This window comes from Erinaceus europaeus, chromosome 12, assembly GCF_950295315.1.
Source record: "Erinaceus europaeus chromosome 12, mEriEur2.1, whole genome shotgun sequence".
NCBI lineage: Eukaryota > Metazoa > Chordata > Mammalia > Eulipotyphla > Erinaceidae > Erinaceus > Erinaceus europaeus.
Window position 1 is genome coordinate 76,621,327 of NC_080173.1, and position 18,787 is coordinate 76,640,113.

At 47.4% G+C, this 18,787-nt stretch overlaps 2 protein-coding genes across 4 annotated transcripts in view; both read right to left on the bottom strand.

Moving 5' to 3' along the window:
• Positions 1–268: 268 nt before the first annotated feature.
• DHRS13 (dehydrogenase/reductase 13) lies at positions 269–11,197 on the bottom strand. Its single transcript, XM_007520476.3, has 5 exons — positions 10,895–11,197; positions 10,693–10,811; positions 7,384–7,507; positions 6,919–7,230; positions 269–954 (listed from the first exon to the last, which is right to left on the bottom strand). The coding sequence occupies exons 1-5, from the start codon at positions 11,019–11,021 to the stop codon at positions 503–505; spliced, it is 1,134 nt and encodes a 377-aa protein (XP_007520538.1). The 5' UTR covers positions 11,022–11,197; the 3' UTR covers positions 269–502.
• Positions 11,198–14,308: 3,111 nt separating this feature from the next.
• PHF12 (PHD finger protein 12) overlaps positions 14,309–18,787 on the bottom strand; it is a 52,648-nt gene continuing 48,169 nt past the window's right edge. For 2 of the 3 annotated variants that reach the window (XM_007520455.3, XM_060204039.1), the window contains exons 12-15: positions 17,619–17,717; positions 16,903–16,985; positions 15,926–16,064; positions 14,309–15,574 (exon numbers count right to left, since the gene is read on the bottom strand). In XM_007520455.3, the coding sequence (XP_007520517.1) occupies positions 15,240–15,574; positions 15,926–16,064; positions 16,903–16,985; positions 17,619–17,717 (656 nt within the window). In that variant the 3' untranslated portion in view covers positions 14,309–15,239. Of the gene's footprint in view, positions 15,575–15,925; positions 16,065–16,902; positions 16,986–17,618; positions 17,718–18,787 lie in introns of those variants that run through there. The other variant, XR_009553144.1, reaches the window with a different exon arrangement.

An 18,787-nucleotide genomic window follows, 5' to 3' on the forward strand; every position in this document is an offset into this window, starting at 1 on the left:
GGTCAGGCAGCCTGGGTGCAATTCTCAGTTCCCCCTTCTGCCCAGCTAGGCGACCCTGGGTGAGTCCCTTACCTCTACAGCCGAATCACGCACCTGCCAACCAGGAGTGATTTATTTACCTGTCTCGTTGCGTGGTGGCTAGGGGTCCAGTGATTGGCAATGTTGGGCAGTGCATCAACTGACAAATTTCCAGGTCCTTACACACAAGTGATTGGCGTCACAGAACCTGGGGTCTGGGATATGAAATTCAAATTCCTGAGCAGCAGTGTCTGGCATATTACCTGCAATCTCGCAGTCTGTGTTTACTGTCATTCTTGGGAGGGAACAATCATCTATTGTTTCCTTCTATCTGGAAAAGAACAGTCCAGGACACACACCTTTAAGCCCCAGAAAATTGCAAACTCCTCTGTGCTTGACATACACCAATACGATTTCAAGGGGAAGCAACCCAGCCTTGGAGAAGCAACCCAGCCTTGGGGATGGGGATTGGGGTGGATAGCAATTAGGAGGTTTGGGGCTCAGGTTCAGTTTTAACTGGGATTCGATGTGTGACCTTAGACAAGTCTGGTAATTTAGGAAGGTTGGCGTGGGATTCAAAAACTGTAGGCTTCTTAGAGTGGGTGCTGCTTAGAGAAGATGGGGTGCCTGGGTCTTCAGGTAGGAGGTCTTCCTTAGGTTCTACATCTTCTTCAGGCCCAAGGCCTGCCAGCTTTATGCTGGCCTCCCACAGCCGGTGAGCTACCCGGTCATCTCTGGCAGCAGGCAGCACCTCCTCCACACGGCAGTTTGCAAAATATCTCCCACTAAGGGGCTCAATGCCCTCCTGCAGAGCACAGTACAAGGGTGTCTGAGCACCTCCTCTTGGTGCCCTCAGCACCAGCCAAGCGAGTGGGCACAACAGTGGGCGAAGCCACTTGGGTACATGACGCAGGAACAGCTCCGAGTTCACAGGGCCTGTGGACAGGAAGAAAGCAAGGGGTGGGGAGGACAGTGGTTGAATGTTCAGGGTAAGGATGGCAAGAACAGGGGCCGGTGGTAACACAGTGGGTTAAGCGCCCATAGCACGGAGCACAAGGATGGGATCAAGGATCCCAGTTGGAGTTCCCGGCTCCCCACATGCAGGGGGGTCACTTCACAAGCAGTGAAGCAGGTCTGCAGGTGTCTGTCTGTCTCTCCCCCATCTGTCTCTCCTCCTCTCTCCATTTCTCTCTGTCCTATCCTATAACAACAACAGCAGTGACAACAACAATAATAAGACAACAACCAGGGGAACAATAAGGGCAACAAAATGGGAAAAACGGCTTCCAGGAGCAGTGGATTCATGGTGCAGGCACTGAGCCCCAGCAATAAACCTGGAGGCAAAAAAAAAAAAAAAAAAAAAAGACAGTGGGGGGGGGCAGGTGAGGAGATGGCACAACTGGTAGAGCTTTGGACTTACATGCACAAAGTACCAGATTTGACTCCCAGCACCACATATACCTGAGTGATGCTCTAGCTGCCCTCACTCTACTTTTGTCTCATGTGATACTAACATATAATTATTTTAATTTATAGAACAGAGAGAAAATGAGAGGAGAAGGTAAAATAGGGAGAGACACCTGCAGCACTGCTTCACTGATTATGAAGCTTCCCCCTCCCTGCAGATAGGGACTGGGGGCTTGAATTCATGTTCTTGCATGTGGTAATATGTGTGCTCAACCAGGTGCACCACTGGCCTTGAAACTCATGCAATTAAAAAAATTTGCACCAAAGTAAAAGACTCTGGGGTGGGAGGAGGGCTCAGGTCCCCTGGAAGACAGAGAGACAGAGGAGGACCTAAGAGGGCTGTGAATTGTTATGTTGAAAACTAGAAATGTTGCACATGTACAAAGGTGTATTTTACTTTACTGTTGAAAGTAAACTAATTAATTAATTAATTAATTCCCCAATAAAGAAATAAAAAAAAAGCGGGAAAGGGAGTCCAGCTCCAAGGAAGCCAGGGTACTTACCAGATAGATATTCAGCCCCTCCCCAAAGTGATCTCACTCATCTCCAATAGCAAGTTGTCACCTCTTCATCCAAACTGCTTTTAATGTCCATCTCTCAGTTTTGCTTATGCTGTGTTCCTTGCCTGAAATAACTCTCACTTCTCAACTTTTCTTCTAGCTCAAGTCCTACTCTTGTTTAACCAGCAAACATCTCTTAACACCTATGGTAAACTAGCCACTCTTGTGGACATTAGAGATATGGAGTATAAAAGACTTGATAAAGGCTAGTTGTGGTGGCACAAAGAATTCTGGTCCTGAATTCAATCCCGGGCACTGCATATGCCAGAGTTGTTGCTCTGGTTTCCTCTCTCTGTCTACCTATTTCTTTTTATTTCCTTTTTTTTTTTTTTAACTTATTTTTAAAGAATATTTATTTATTTATTTATTTTCCCTTTTTTGTTACCCTTGTTTTTTTTTTTTTTTTTTAATTGTAGTTATTGTTGTCATTGATGTCTTCGTTGTTGGATAGGACAGAGAGAAATGGAGAGAGGAGGGGAAGACAGAGAGGGGGAGAGAAAGAGAGACACCTGCAGACCTGCTTCACCACCTGTGAAGCGACTCCCCTGCAGATGGGGAGCCGGGGGCTCCAACCCGGATCCGTAATGCGGGTCCTTGTGCTTTGCGCCACATGCGCTTAACCCGCTGCGCTACCGCCCGACTCCCTGTCTACCTATTTCTCATGAAGTTAATAAAATAAATCTTGAAAAAAAAAGGGGGGGATGCTGGGGAGATAGCAAGAAGACTTTAGTGCTTGTGGCTCCAGTTTCCCAGGTTCAATTCACAGCACCACCATAAGTTACAGCTGAGCAGTGCTCTGATAAAACAAACAAAAAAACTGGGGAGAAAAACACACGGGGCTCTAAGGTCTCCAGTCCAATTTCCATAAGTCAGAGCTCAAGTTTAAAAAAAAGAAAAAGAGGGAGTCAGGCGGTAGCACAGTGGGTTAAGTGCAGGTGGCCCAAAGCACAAGGGCCAGGTAAGGATCCTGGTTTGAGCCCCGTGCACCCCTCCTGCAGGGGAGTCACTTCACAGGCGGTGAAGCAGGTCTGCAGGTGTCTATATTTCTCTCCCCCCCTCTGTCTTACCCTCCTCTCCATTTCTCTCTGCCCTATCCAACAATAAAACCTCAAGGGTAAAAAAAAAGGGAATAAATAAATAAATATTAAAAAAAAAAGAAAAAATTGGTTGGGGGAGATAGCATAAACAGACTCTTTTTTTTTTCCCTCCAGGGTTATTGCTGGGGCTCAGTGCCTGCACTATGAGTCCACTGCTCCTGGAGACCATTATTCCCAACAAGTTGTCCTTGTTGTTATTGTTCTTTTTTTTTTTTAAAAAGTTTATTTACTTATTAATGAGAAAGACAGCAGGAGAGAAAGAACCAGACATTACTCTGGTACATGTGATGCCGGGGATTGAACTCAGGACCTCATGCTTAAGGGTCCAGTGCTTTATCCATTGCACCACCTCCCGGACCACTGTTATTATTCTTATTACTGTCGTTGTTGTTGGACAGGATAGAGAGTAATCAAGAGAAGAGGGGAAGACAAAGAGGGGGAAAGACCTGCAGACCTGCTTCACCGCTTGTAAAGCGACTCCCCTGCAAGTAGGGAGCCAGGGTCTTGAACCAGGATTCTTACGCCGGTCCTTGTGCTTTGCGCCACCTGCGCTTAACCTGCTGCACTACTGCCTGACTCACAGACTTTTTAAAAAAAACATTTATTTCCCAACAACGACATCAATGGTGACTACAACCATAAAACAGCAAGGGCAACAAAAGGGAATAAATAATAAAAAAAATTTTTAAAAAAAAGGAAAAAAATTTATTTATTTATTCCTTTTTGTTGCCCTTGTTTTATTGTTGCAGTTATTATTGTTATTATTGATGTCGTCGCTGTTGGATAGGACAGAAAGAAATGGAGAGAGGAGATGAAGACAGAGAAGGGGAGAGAAAGATAGACACCTGCAGACCTGCTTCACCGCTTGTGAATCAACTCCCCTACAGGTGGAAAGTGGGGGGGGGGGGGGGCCTAGAACCAGGATCCTTACGTCCTTACGCCAGTCCTTGTGCTTTGCGCCACTTGTACTTAACTCGCTGCGCCATTGCCCAATTCCCTAAAAGCCAAAGAGTTAACTATCACTCTCATACTCTGTTCCATGCCAGGTTCTCTGTTCTTTCTCAAGCACATTAGATATTTGTGCCTTAAGGCCTTTTCCTTTGTTATTTGTTCCATTCTTTGCACTCTTCTCCAGAAAGCCTCATATGTCTTTTTTTAAAAAAATATTTATTATTGGATTGAGACAGAAAAATTGAGAGAAGAGAGGAGATATAGAGGGAGAGAGACAGAGAGACACCTGCAGTCCTGCTTCACCACTCATGAAGCTTTCCCTGTGCAGGTGGGCAGCAGGGGCTTGAATCTGTGTCCTTGTGCACTGCAGTGTGTGCGCTTAACCAGGTGTGCCACTGCCTGTCCCCCGCCCCTCTTTTTTTTGTCAGAGATTTATTTGGAGTGGGGAGTGGGGTGATAGTGCACCTGGCAGAGCGCACATGTTATAAGGAGCCTGGGTCTAAACCCCTGGTCTCCACCTACAGGTCGTGAGCTTCGCGGACGGTTGGAGCAATACTGCACGTGTGTCTCCCCACCCCCCTTTCTTTTTTTGCCTCCAGGGTTATCACTGAGGTCAGTGCCTGTACTATGAATCCACTGCTATTGGAGGCCACTTTTTTTTTTTTCATTTTGTTGTTGTTGTTATTGTATTGCTGCTGTTGTTGTTGGGTAGGACAGAGAGAAATCGAGAGAGGAGGGGACGACAGAGAGGGGGAGAGAAAGACAGACACCTGCAGACCTGCTTCACTGCTTGGGAAGTGACCCCCGCCCCCTACAGGTGGGAAGCCAAGGCTCTTGATCCAGGATCCTTGTGCTGGTCCTTGTGCTTCATGCCATGTGCACTTAACCCACTGCCTGGCCCTTTCTCTTCCTTACTATCTCCCCCTTATCTTTTAATTTCTGTCTCTATCCAAAATAAATATTAAAAGAAGACTGCAAAAGTTATTGTAGGGGCCTGGAGACATCTTATGCAGTAGAGTACATATTTATGCTGCACAAAAGCCTGGGCTCAAGCCTCAGGGGAGCACCTGCACACAGAAAGCTTCATGAGTGTTGCAACGGTGCTTTGACGTTACTCCCCACTTTGTCTTTGTGTCTCTCACCCTCTATCTAAAGAACAAAAATTAATGGGGGGCCGGGAGGTGGCACACCCAGTTAAGTGCACATAGACACCTGCAGATCTGGGTTTGAACCCCCGGCTCCCCACCTGCAAGGGGGATGCTTCACAAGCGGTGAAGCAGGTCTGCAGGTATCTTTCTCTCCCTCTCTACCTCCTCCTCCACTCTCAATTTCTCTCTGTCCTATCCAATAAAATGGAAAAAAAAAAAATAGCCACCAGGAGCTGTGGATCTGTGGTGGAGGCACTGAGCCCCAGCAATAACCTTGGAGGCAAAAAAAATTAATTTCACAAGATATAAGATAGAAATAAGTAGACAGAAAGGAGAAAGAATCAGAGCACCGTGCTGACAGATGCGTTGCTGGGTATCAGATTCATGATGCTTGGGCCTCATGTTTGCAAATCCAGAGCTCTACTCACTGTTCAGCCTCCTGCGTAACTATATATATTATACGTCTATGTCTATGATAACAACAGAGAGAAACTGAAGGGGAACGATAGGGAGAGAGGAAGAGACACCTGCAACACTGCTTAGTTGCTCATGAAGCTTTCCCCTTGTAGGTGGGGACCACGGGCTTGAACCTGGGTCCTTGAGCATTGCCACTAACTAACCCCTATATATCTTTTTTGACTGTCAATATTCCCAGTCATTTGAATATGTTCCCTGTTTATCTCTTCCTATAGCACTTAGCCTGCTGTGTGTATTTGTTAGCTATTGCCCTCTCCCTTAAAGTAGAATGTACGCTCCACAAGGGCCGTTTTGTTTTGCTCCCTGCTTTGTCCTCAGTGCCACTCTGGGTACATAGGTTCCCACATTATGGCACTTAGTAGATGCTGCTTTGTCTTCTCCTCCTCCTCCTCCTCCTCTTCCTCCTTCTCCTCTGCCTTCTTTTCAAAATATTTTATTTACTTTTACTTTATTGGATAGAGACAGAGAGATAAGGGGCTGGATGGTGGCGCACCTGGTTGAGCGCACATGTTACAATGCACAAGGACCTGGGTTTGAAGCCCCAGTTCCCACCTGCATGGGGTAAAGCCTTTCGAGTGGTGAAGCAGGGCTACAGGTGTCTCTGTCTCTCTCCTCTATCACACCCCCTTACCTCTTGATTTCTGGCTATCTCTACCCAATAAATAAATAAAGATAATTTTTTTAAAAGTTAAAAAAAGGGGGGGAGGGGAGAGGCAGAGAGATACCTGCAATATTACTTAACCACTTGCAAAGCTTTCCCCATGCAGGTGGGAACCGGGGGCTTGCTTGAACCTGGGTCCTTGTGCAAGGCAACATATACCTTCAACCTATTCCACCACCCGGCCCCTCAGTAAATGCTTCTCAGTCTGAATGAATGACCAATTATTGCCTATTAACACCATTATATTATAGTCAGTTCAGTAATATGGATGATTACTTGGGGTGAGAACATGGGAATTTTTCATTGCCATATGCAACCCCCTCCCATAGTTATCATCTAAATTTGTGGTGTCAAAGAAGAAGCCAAACAGGATTAACCTGGTTCCAACATCAGCAAGAAAGGTACATGGCTCTCTTTGCATCGTAGTTCATCTGTACTCTGAGATTCTGTGGCTCCTGAGGGGTTGAGGGGGTATGGGTTGGGAAGAGAGCATGAGAAGAGTCAAAGCAAAGCAGAACAGTCAAAAAGCCAGGTCTCACCTGGGTGGGCTGCATAGCAGGTAACTCCAGTGCCCTCAAGCTGGGTGGAGAGCTCCCGAGCAAACAATACATTGGCCAGCTTACTGTCAGCATAGGCCCGAAGCTCCTGTCGCCAGCCTACCACAGGGCGGTCCAGGCATGTAAAGTCAAGGCGCCCACGCCGGTGGGCAGCTGAGGACACCACCACCACTCGGCTAGGTGCGCATGTCTTCAGCCTGGGCAGTAGTAGGTGTGTCAGCAGGAAGGGGCCGATGTGGTTCACTCGCAGCAGCAGGTTAAAGGGCTCTCGGGTCCGGCCACAGGAACTGATCCCTTGGGGCGGGGTGGGGCAGGGGGTGAGTGACTACTTTAGAGGGGACCCCACAGGCCTGAGTGTTCCCATCTGTGAGATGGTGGCAGGAGGCATCATTCTCACACAATCCACTGGTCCCCCGCCAACCCCCTGCAGGACCTGCTGCCCCTCACCGGCATTGTGGATGAGGATGTCCAATCGCGGCTCAGAGCTCAGGAAGGTAGTGGCAAAGGCCCGCACAGAGGCCAGACTGGCCAAGTCCAAGGCCATGAAGATGATCTCATTGTTCCCACTCTCCTGTGGAGGGGTAAGGACTCAGCTTGTCACCTGGCACCTCTTTCCCCTCCCTCCCCAGGCACCAAATTCTGAGTGTCTACTTCCTACTCTTACTAAGATGTGTCCTATGAATAAGAATTTGGTGTGTGTGTAGGGGGGCTGGCAAATAGCTGCCCCCCACACACACACATTCTTGCTGCCATGTGCATGACCCACGTTCAAGCCTGGGCCCCACCACACAGAAGGAAGCTTTGGTACTGTGATCTCTTTCATTTTCTATCTCTGCTTGACTCCCTCTCCCCCCACAAAAGGGGTGGTGGTTCACCTGGTGAAGCACTCCGTTTACCATGCACAAAGACCCAGGTTTGAGCCCCTGCTCCCCACCTTCAGGGGCAAGTGAAACAAGTACTGTGAGGTGACATAAGGGGTAAAGCATTAAATTATCTAGCATGAGGCCCTGAATTCAATTGCTAGCATCTCGGGTACCAGAGTGATGCTCTGGTTCCCTCTCCCTCATAAATAAATCTGTGTTTTAAAAATTTTTTATTACCTTTATTTTATTATCTTTATCCACTGAACTGTTCCCCAGGTTACAATAAATCTACCCTTTAATTAATTAATTTAATTATTATTATTATTTGTTGCCTCTACAGTTATTGCTGGGACTTGGTGACCGCACTTCGAATCCACTGCTCCTAGAGGCTAGGTTTTTTTTTTTTTTTTTTTTTGCCTCCAGGGTTATCGATGGGGCTTGGTGCCTGGGTGCCTGCACCACAAATCCATTGCTCCTGGAGGCTATTTCTTCCCTTTTGTTGCCCTTGTTGTTTATCATTGTTGTTGTGATTGTTATTGTTGTCATTTCTGTTGTTGTTGGATAGGACAGAAAGAAATCGAGAGAAGAGGGGAAGACAGAGAGGGGGAGAGAGAGACACCTGCAGACCTGCTTCCCTGCCCATGAAAAGACCCTCCAAGGTGAGGGAGCGCAGGAACTGGGATCCTTGAGCCATTCTCGTGCTTTGTGCCATGTGCGCTTAACCCTCTACGCTACCACCAGGCCCCCTCTTATTTTATTTAAACTTTTTATTATCTTTATTTATTGGATAGACACAGCCAGAAATCGAGAGGGGATGGGGGTGGTAGAGAGGGAGAGAGGCAGAGAGACAGACACCTGCAACACTGCTTCACTACTTGCAAAGCCTTCCCCCCTGTAGGTGGGGACCAGGGGCTTGAACCCTGGTCCTTGAACACTGTAACATGTATGCTCAACCAGGTGCACCACCACCCGGTCCCGTAATTAATTAATTTTAGACAGAGACAGAAAGGCAGAGAGAGGTGAAGTGAAATAGACCACAACACTGACACTTTCTTCAGTGCAGTGGGCTCTGAGCTTGAATCTGGGTCACATACACGGCAAAGCAGCACACTATCAAAGTGAGCTATTTAGCAGACTCTAAATCTACCTTCTCAAAAAAGAATACAGTGGGGGGTCGGGCAGTAGCACACTGGGTTAAATGCACATAGTGTTAAGCGCAAGAACCCACATAATGATCCTGATTCAACCCCCTCTTCCCTCCACCTCACTGGCAGGAGGGTCACTTCACAAGTGGTGAAGTAGGTCTGCAGGTGTCTTTCTCTTCTCCTATCTTCCCCATCTCTATTTTTTAAATTTAATTTTTAATATTTATTTATTTTCCCTTTTGTTGCTCTTTTTTTATTGTTGTTGTAGTTATTATTGTTGTTGTTATCGATGTCGTTGTTAGATAGGACAGAGAGAAATGGAGAGAGGAGGGGAAGACAGAGAGGGGGAGAGAAAGATAGACACCTGCAGACCTGCTTCACCACCTGTGAAGTGACTCCCCTGCAGGTGGGGAGCCGGGGGCTAGAACCTGGATCTTTCTGCTGGTCCTAGCACTTCACACCATATGCACTTAACCTGCTGTGCTACTGCCTGACTCCCTCCCCATCTCTTTCAATCTCTCTCTGTCCTATCCAATAAACATGGAAAAAATGACCTCCAGGAGCAGTGGATTCATAGTGTGAGCCCCAAGCCTCAGTGATAACCCTGGAAGCATAAATAAAAATTTAAAGGCTATTTTTGGGCCGGTGAAATAGTTCACTTGGATACTGTGTTGGTTTGTACATGACCTAGGTTCAAGCCAGGACCCCGTGCACTGAAGGAAATTTCAGTACTATGGTCTGTTTCAATCACTCCGCCTCTTTACTTCTTGTCTCTAAAAAAATAAAAAGGTGGGGGAAGGGGTAGGTAGCATAATGGTTATGCAAAGAGACTCATGCCTGAGGCTACAAAGTACCAGGTTCAATCCCCCCCCCCCCCACCATAAGCCAGAGCTGAGCAGTGCTCTGGTTAAAAAAGATAATTAAGTGGTCCGGGAGGTGGCGCAGTGGATAAAGCATGGGACTCTCGAGCATAAGGTCCTGAGTTCAATCCCCGGCAGCACATGTACCAGAGTGATGTCTGGCTCTTTCTCTCTCCTCCTATGTTTTTCATTAATAAATAAATAAATAAATAAATACAACAAGGGCAACAAAAGGAAATAAATATTTAAAAAATAATTAAAAACAAAAAAAAAAAGAGACAGACTATTTTGACAGTCCAGACACTGTTGAACACACTTCATTGGCTCTTCACTGTTTATCAAGGACTCCAGCCCTATAATTCAGCCTCATCTTCTTACTCCAACCTTACAAAACCTACTTATTAATTTTTTTTGCTATCTTCTATTTGATAGAGACAGTCAGAAATTGAGAGGGAAAGGAGAGATAGAGAGGGTGAAGCCAGAGAGACACCTGCAGCTTTCTTCCTGTAGGTGGGGAACCGGGGCTCGAACCTGGGTCCTTTTGCATGGCAATGTGTGCACTCAACCAGGTGTGCCACCACCCGTCCCCCAAAACCTTTTTGTTTTTAAAGTCGGATCAGTGCTCTTGCCTCGGGACCTTTCTTTGCACGTGCTGATCCCTTCCCAGCTGCCTTTCACTAGTGTATCTTCTACCTCAACGCAGTAATTCCTCTAGGAAGCCCACTCCCCAATTTTGCATGTGGTTCCCCTTCTCTACATGCAGCACCTCTCTGCTGCACTCCCCTGTCCCCTCAGGATCTGAATGCACTGGGGCTGCTCTTCTTGTCCCTCTGCGTGTCTCCCCGTCCGGCCTCTTCTCACGGAGTCAGCTGCTCCCGCCCTCCTCACCTGGCGGAGATCGAAGGCGGCCGCTTCCCCGCGCTCCCGGCTCCGGCAGGCCAGCACCACGCGCGCCCCGCGGCGCGCCAGCTCCAGCGCCGTCATCTTCCCAATGCCGCTGTTGGCGCCTAGGGGCAGCGGGAGGGAGCGAGCTGAGCGGGGCGGGCCGCCACCCCCCTGCCCCGACGCCTGCCCGCCAGCGAGTACTCACCGGTGACCACTGCCGTGCGGCCCCGCAAACTGGCTATGCCGCCGCACCGAGGGGCCTTCACCAGATTGTAGTAGACAAGCACGTAGGCGGCCAGCAGCAGCCCTGCGCCCAGCAGCAGCGCCTCCATGCCGGCTACTTCTCCGGGCTCCGGCCCAGGCCCTGCGCTGCACTGGATTGCTGCCGACCAGCCTTGCACAGGCCTGGAAGAAGGCGGAGGCGGAGGCGGAGGCGGAGGCGGAGGCGGGCGCGAGGCCCGGCTGGGGTGTGTGCGTGCGTGCGCGCGGGGGTCTGCGAGCGCCACCTAGCCGTGAGCCTGTGTCCTCGGTTTGTGCGGCCTTGACCTCTAAGGTCTGTGTGTGCGTGCCCTCTGGAATCTACACACCCTGTGTGATTTCTTGATGTGTACTATGTATGCCGAGGGCCTCCTGGGATTGCCTTGGTTTCGAGCACCTCCGGATTTTATGGGTGTGCTCATGTGAGCAACTTTTGTGGGTGAAGTCTCTGGGTGTATCTCTAGTGTGTGCCCGCGTGTGCTTGTTTGTATCTGTCTTTTGTACGTGTGCCCCATAGCTGACGCCTGTAGGAGGGGAGAATAGGGAAGTATGTCTATAGCAGTCCTTTTCTCTGCTGCAGAGGTGTGTGCATATGAATGCCTTTGTCTGAGAGTGAGGCCTTTTCTGTCTTGATCTCTAAGAACACCTTCAGACAGTCCAATCCTGTCAGCTCCTGTAATTTTCCTCATAGAGGTCAGGTCAGTCATCATTTGTTAAGGGATACCAGGCTTAACTTGTTCATGAACTGTTTTCCTGCCTCTGACTGCTCCCCCATCCACTTTTGAAAAGCGGAGACAGAAACAAACAAACAAAAAACCTAGTAAAAGTGTGTATGTTTCTGTCTTTAGGGAGTTTAGGAGGTCCATCAAGGCAGGGGAAACAAAACAGTGGACAAAAACTACGTGGTTGCCAAGAAGCCTGATTCCAGGGAGTTTCCTTGTCCTTTTTTTTTTTTGGCCTCCAGGGTTATCGCTGGGATTTGGTGTGGCACTACCAACCCACTACTCCCGTGGCCATCCCCCCTATTTTATTTAACGAGAAATTGATGGGGGTGGGATAGGTAGAAAGACACCTACAGACCTGCTTCACCACTTGTGAAGCGTCCCCACTGTAGGTGTGGGGGGGCTGGAACCAGGATCCATGCAGGGGTTCTTGCACTCAGTACTGTGTGCCTAACGGAGTGCAGTATTGCCAGGCTCCCTTATTTTGCTACATAGTGAATTCAGGGTTCAGTTGTACAGCCTGGTATAAAACAAACATTAATAAAATAAATAGATGCATTTTGTTATCCTAAGGAGAATTTAATTTTTTTTTTTAACCAGAGCACTGTTTTGCTCTGGCTTATGGTGGTGTGGGGTATTGAACCTAGGACCTTGAAGCCTCAGGCATATGAGTGTTTGCACATCCACCCTCCACAAGGCAAAATCTTGATAGGCAAACAGGTACTACCTATGCGAAATGTTGACTTACAGAGGTACTTTCTTCCCTTTTTAAAAACAAAACAAAAGAGAACACTGCTCGGCTCCAACTTCTTGTGGTGCTGGGGATTCAATCTGGGACCTCTGGTGCCTCAAGAATGACTTTTTTGCATAACTACTATGCTACTACCCCCCAGCCCTACATTAAGTATTTTCCTTATTATTATTATTTATTATTGGATAGAGACAGAACAATTGAGGGGTTGGGGAGACACCTGTAGTCCTGCTTCACCACTCATGAAGCTTATGGGCTTGAACCTAAGTCCTTGCACATGGTGATGTGTGCACTTAACAAGGTGCACCGTCACCTGGCTCCCTTATTTATCTTTAACCAGAACATTGCTCAACTTTGGCTTTTATGGTGGTGCTCGAAACTTTACATCAGGCTCAACCTGACGCTGTTGACTGGCTACGGAAGGGCAAATGCTAGAAGAATGGTGGCGCTAGGAATTGAATCTGGGAACTTTTGTGCCTCGGTAACCATCATGCAATCCTTCTACCTCCCAGAGGTACTTTCTTTTCCAGGGTTACTGCTGGTCCTTGTTCCTTGCACTGAGTCCACTGCTCCTGGTGGCCATCTTTCCCCCTTGTTGTTGTTGGATAGAACAGAGAGAAATAGAGAGAGGGGCAGAGAAAGATAGACACCTGCAGACCTGCCTCACTGCTTGTGAAGCGAGCCCCCTGCAGGAGGGGTTTTGAACCAGGATCCTTCCACTGGTCCTTGCGCTTTGTACTATGGGTGCTTAATCCAGTGCACTCCTACCCTGTCCTCCCAGATACTTACCACCCGGCCCCCATCCAGAGGTACTTAGTAAGGAGTACAATATTACAGAGGCCTGGTGGTCGCACACCTGGTTGAGCACACGTTACAATGCACAATATTGCTTTAGGAAAAATTTCCCACAAAAAGTTCTTTCCATTTGTGAGTAGACTGGAATTTGGCTTAATACAGTCTTCAGAATCTTATTATTAAGGTAATAAACTAGACTTTTTCATCTGATAAGAGATGTGATTTCAAATCACAATTTGTGGCACATTTGTATCAAGAAACTGGGTTTTTTGTTTTCCATTTGAATTAACATACTGCTCCACACTAAATTCTATTTTTTTATATTTATTTTTCCCTTTTTATTGTTGTTGTTGATGTCATCATTGTTAGATAGGACAGAGAGAAATGGAGAGGAGGGGAAGACAGAGAGGGGGAGAGAAAGATAGACACCTGCAGACCTGCTTCACCGCCTGTAAAGCGACTCCCCTGCAGGTGGGGAGCCGGGGGTTCGAACCGGGATCCTTGAGCTTTGCGCCATGTGTGCTTAACCCACTGTGCTACTGGCCCAACTCCCCACACTAAATTTTTAATTCCCAAGAGGCATGGGGTCATACCAGCCCTGTCTACTGATTACAAGAAACGACTTAGATCAAGTCCTAGCAAAGGTGAGCAGAGAGGGCGAACTTAAATAAATGAACTGCCATATGCCCAGCTAAGGCTGATAAAGGACAAAACTAGGTGTTATGAATTCTCCCAGACAACTGGAACTCTAAAAAACTTTGAGTTTTTTAGATTGAAACTTCTAGCCCAGAATAGAGGTTTCATATCAACTCCTATCTTATTGATGTTCAGGCTTTGGAGCTGATCTGATGTCAAATGATCAAACCCTCTGCACAAGTCACCTACAAAACCATAAAGACAGCCGCTGCCCCTTACTAGACACACCCCCTAATCATCTACTTTTTCCTTTACACTTACCAGGCTCATTTTTCTACAATACCTCCCCTATCCTGGCACCCCTTGGGACCGAAGACTTATTCAGTGAGACAGACCATGATTTCTGGAAGGGTCCCCTCTAAGGGTGATGACAGGTAAGACAGACAGGCAGAAAACATGATTTGAAGTATTTTTTGTTTTTTATATACAGAATACAGGAAAGTTTCTGTAAAGTCTAAAACATTACAATTACTATGTACATTACTACTAGTTGGGGCTGGAGGAGAGAAGGGAACCAGGGGTAAGAGGAAGAGGAGAGAATTGGCAAGAGAACAAAAAAGGAGACAAAACAGGTTTACGACAAAAACATTTTTGCTACAATAGACAATTTGAAGAAAACGCTCTACCACATGTAGTACTGTACACAGTTTTAAAAAACATTGAAAAAATGTCATCACTAGATGTATTTACACAAAATCCAAATACGCTTTTCCTTATTTGAAATAAAATAGATGGACAGCCAGAAAAAGAATTCATTTCTCATTTGTCCATAATACACAGTAGCTACCTGTAGTGCAACTGCTGCAGAAAGGGCGAATAACCTGGAGGGCAGGAACCGTGGAAGGAGGGTGGGTAGCGATCTTTATATTAAATAAAACAATGATATTGTATAGATTTTGCTGTATGAAAACTGTATTTTTTTCTTTTAATATAAAACTATTGTCACTGCCACAAAATAGAACAAGTTTCTGATTATTTACAACAGAGGGAGAGGGAGCAGGAGGTGGGTGGGGTACGGTTCTGTTGGAGGAAGTGTCCAGACCATCAGCCTTCCCCTCCCTGCTCACACTGTTCTGAGGAACAGCCTGGGACTGCCGTTTGCCCATGAAATGTTGAGTACAAATATATGTGCAAATGCCCCCTAGAACTTGAGAAAAGAAGGATTTTTTAAAAAACAGTCAAAAGATTTTCTTCATTTCATGCAAAGATTGTAGTTGAAGGGTTTCTGGTGGAGTATAGAAAATAACCCGGGCTTGGTTTGTGTACATTTTTGCATTGCAGGAGTCTTGGTTTGGGTGGTTAGGCAGGTGACCCGGTAGCCACTAGTCCTAGGGAACAGAGTTGGAGCGCAGCACAGGACCCTGGTGGGGCTTGAGAGAGAGCTTCTCAGCCAAGACCCCATCTTGCAGCAGGCCAGCATCGCCTTTGGGCTGTTTGGTCGCAAACTCAGTGATGCTGAAGACAAACTGTAGGCACCCCAGCTTGATGTAGCTGCCATGGTGCAGTAAGGCTGTGCCTTCCCAGCCGGCCCCACTGCCCCCTATCAAGCTTGAGCTGCTGGCTTTGCAGTTGCAGGGTCTCCGCTGTGGCCCCTGGGCCTGCGAGCTCATCATGGCTGCCTCTTCACTTGGCTCTTCATCCTGTTTCTGGTGCCTGCGGCGCCCTGGGAAAAAGGGGATGGTCACCGAAGAGGAACAGTGAGCAGCCAACCCTTCCAGGATGTTTGCCAGGGTTGGGTCCCCACGCCTCCCCATTCTAACTGCCGCATGACTAGGGGTGAGGGGTGCCCAGAAAGGGCTGGCAGAGTCTGAAGTTCCCAAGTAGGTGTTACACATATGTGGGTGCACAGTACTTGCTTCTCCATGGTCTGCCTTGGACCCACGAGCAAGGAAAGCCTGGTCAATGGGACTGGGAAGGCAAGAGACGGCAGGTCAAAGGTAGCCAGCCAGGGCCACCCTGGTGGGAGCCTTAGAGAGTATGTCTAAAAATGGCAGGCTCTGTGGCTCCAACTTACTGATGACACTCTGCACTTTGGCAACAATACTGCTTGGGGGGGTTGGCGGGGTCTTCTCAGAGAAGTCACATGAGTACAGCACATTGTCCACCGTTGTCCCGTGTTCACTGTAGTTTAACAGCTCATAATGTTTGGTATTCTGAGGAGGAGGAGGGAAGATAAGATGTGTGGTCTGCTGCGTGGGGCCTGGGCTAAGGGGAGAGAGGACATTTGGAGAAAGAGGCTGTGCTGTTCTACCTGGGGAGCTCTTTCTTCTCCCAATCATGCCCTCACAGAACAGGGCCTGACACTCACATAAGGGAGATGACTTACCCTCTAAGAAAAGCCACCCCCTACCCCCCTTTCCTGTCTCCTCAGCAATGATTCCCGTTGAAATGATAGTCACCGGCACAAGATGATGAAACTCCTAGGGCCACACTCAGAAAGCTTAACTTCAATTCTATGCTCGCCCCCTCCCCTGCTTCAGGGTGGGCTCCCGCGCCTATGAGCAGACTTGAGATAAGCGGTAGCCCTGCTGTGGGGAACAAGCAGCCACAGGTTGGGCGCCCTTCAACACCAAGATTCCTCTCCTTGGCAGACTGGGAGTATGGACCGAACAGTCAACGCCCATGTTCAGCGAGGAAGCAATTACAGAAGCCAGACCTTCTACCTTCTGCAACCCTCAATGACCCTGGGTCCATGCTCCCAGAGGGATAGAGAATGGGAAAGCTATCGGGGGAGGGGGTGGGATATGGAGATTGGGCGGTGGGAATTGTGTGGAGTTGTACCCCTCCTACCCTATGGTTTTGTTAATTAATCCTTTCTTAAATAAAAAAAAAAAAAAAAAAAAGATTCCTCTCCTCTAAGAGTGGCAAGGAGGGAAGAAAAGGAGAGAACCACCACTTCCCCACTTCCCCCTCACCCGAGGGCACTGAACAAACACCCAGTACCTGGGAGAGGTTTCAGACTGGAAGAACTCCCTCCCACCCCCTCCTCACCTCATCGTAGAATATGCACGCGTGTTTCCCGGACACGTAGTTACAGTGACCATAGTTTGTAAGGCACACGTCCATGTCAGCTCCTGCAAGGTAGTAAAGGGAAAGAGGGCAGAAAAGAGATCATAAGATATATGTGGGGGAGATAAGGTGGAAGGGAGTTAGTTTCTAGGTGGTGCAAGTAGAAACCTCGCGGGCTCAAGAGCACTGGGACCTCTCTTTGTATTTTTGAACAAAGACATCTTTTCCAATTTTCTGCCAGCTGATCTGCTTTAGAACACGAGGCTACAAACTAGAGGAAAATAGTGAGCTACTGAAAAGGATGAAATATTTCCATGAGAACACAGCACAGGGTAAAGGGCCTATAGATCCTATCATCTGAAGGAGAGAAGCAAATTTGTAGGCTAAGGGCTAATCTTTCTATCTCTGTTCAAGATACAGGGCTGACTAGAGCCTAGGTATGTGTGACTTCCAGGGACAAAGCTTTGGCCCCTCCCTCTAGTATTTCCTGTATAAAATGCTTCACTGAGCAGTAGAGTCAGAGCTGACTTCTCTCTCCTGATACCACTGTCTAAACCAGGAAAGACAAAGCACCTGATAGTCTTAGTTTCTCGTCTGGATAGTCATTGGATTAAAACAGTGAGCCCAAGAGAGATTTTCTTTGCCCCTTCTTAGCCTCTCATGGCTGAACAGAATCAATGCTTTCCCAACTGGCTCACCTGTCCCGATGTAGAGGGTCCGATAACACATGTTCACAGCTCCTCCCAACCCTAAGAGAGGGTAAAACACAGCTCGGGCCTGTACCTCCTTTCTTTGCACTACGAGACAAACACAAGAATAGGATCATTTAGAAACTCAGAGCACGGATCAATACAAACTAGACCTTTGGCTCATGGCCTACAGGAAACAATCCCATTAGACATCTGACACTGATTGAAGCAATGAGTTCCTCTTCACCCATAGAATTTTCAAATGGGTAGCAAGGAGGGGAAGGCAAGACCATCTTTGAATATAGTCACAGAATTCAATATAGTACTTTAAACTCCTGGGCTGCTTGCTGGTATCAGCTGAAACTATAGGAAAATTATGCAGAAAACAGAGGGCATGCATGAGGGTGTCTACAAATTTAATGTACATAAGTCACCTAGGGATCTTGATAAAAAAGAAGATTCTGATTTGTAGTTATGAGGTGGGGTTTTTAGCTCCATTTTTCTTTTAAAATATTTATTTCCCTTTTGTTGCCCTTGTTTTTCATTGTTGTTGTAGTTGTTATTGATGTCATCATTGTTAGATAGGACAAAAAGAAATGGAGAGGAGGGGAAGACAGAAAGAGGGAGAGAAAGACAAACACCTGCAGGTGGGGAGCCGGGGGCTTGAACCGGGATCCTTCTGCCGGTCCTTGCGCTTTGTGCCATTTGCGCTTAACCCGTTGCGCTGCCGCCTGACTCCCCTTAGCTCCATTTTTCTAACAAGTTTTCAAATGATGCTGATAGTGTTGATCTGGTTTTTTTAAAAAAATATTTATTTATTCCTTTTTGTTGCCTTTGTTGTTTTATTGTTGTAGTTATTATTGATGTTGTCGTTGTTGGATAGGACAGAGAGAAATGGAGAGAGGAGGGGAAGACAGTGAGGGGGAGAGAAAGACAGACACCTGCAGACCTGCTTCACCACTTGTGAAGTGACTCCCCTGCAGGTGGGGAGCCGGGGGCTCGAACCGGGATCCTTAAGCCAGTCCTTGTGCTTTGTGCCACGTGCACATAACCTGCTATGCTACCGCCTGACTCCCCTGGTTTTTTTTTTTTTTTTTTTAAAGATTTTATTTATGAGAAAGACAGGAGGAGAGAGAAAGAACCAGACATCACTCTGGCACATGTGCTGCCGGGGATTG

Coding starts and splice junctions, on each gene's coding strand:
- DHRS13 (XM_007520476.3), bottom strand. CDS start 11,021: ATGGAGGCGCTGCTGCTGGGCGCAGGGCTGCTGCTGGCCGCCTACGTG. Junction 10,812..10,894: donor CCGCACGGCAGTGGTCACCG/GTGAGTACTCGC, acceptor CGCTGCCCCTAG/GCGCCAACAGCGGCATTGGG. Junction 7,231..7,383: donor CATCCTCATCCACAATGCCG/GTGAGGGGCAGC, acceptor CCCCGCCCCAAG/GGATCAGTTCCTGTGGCCGG.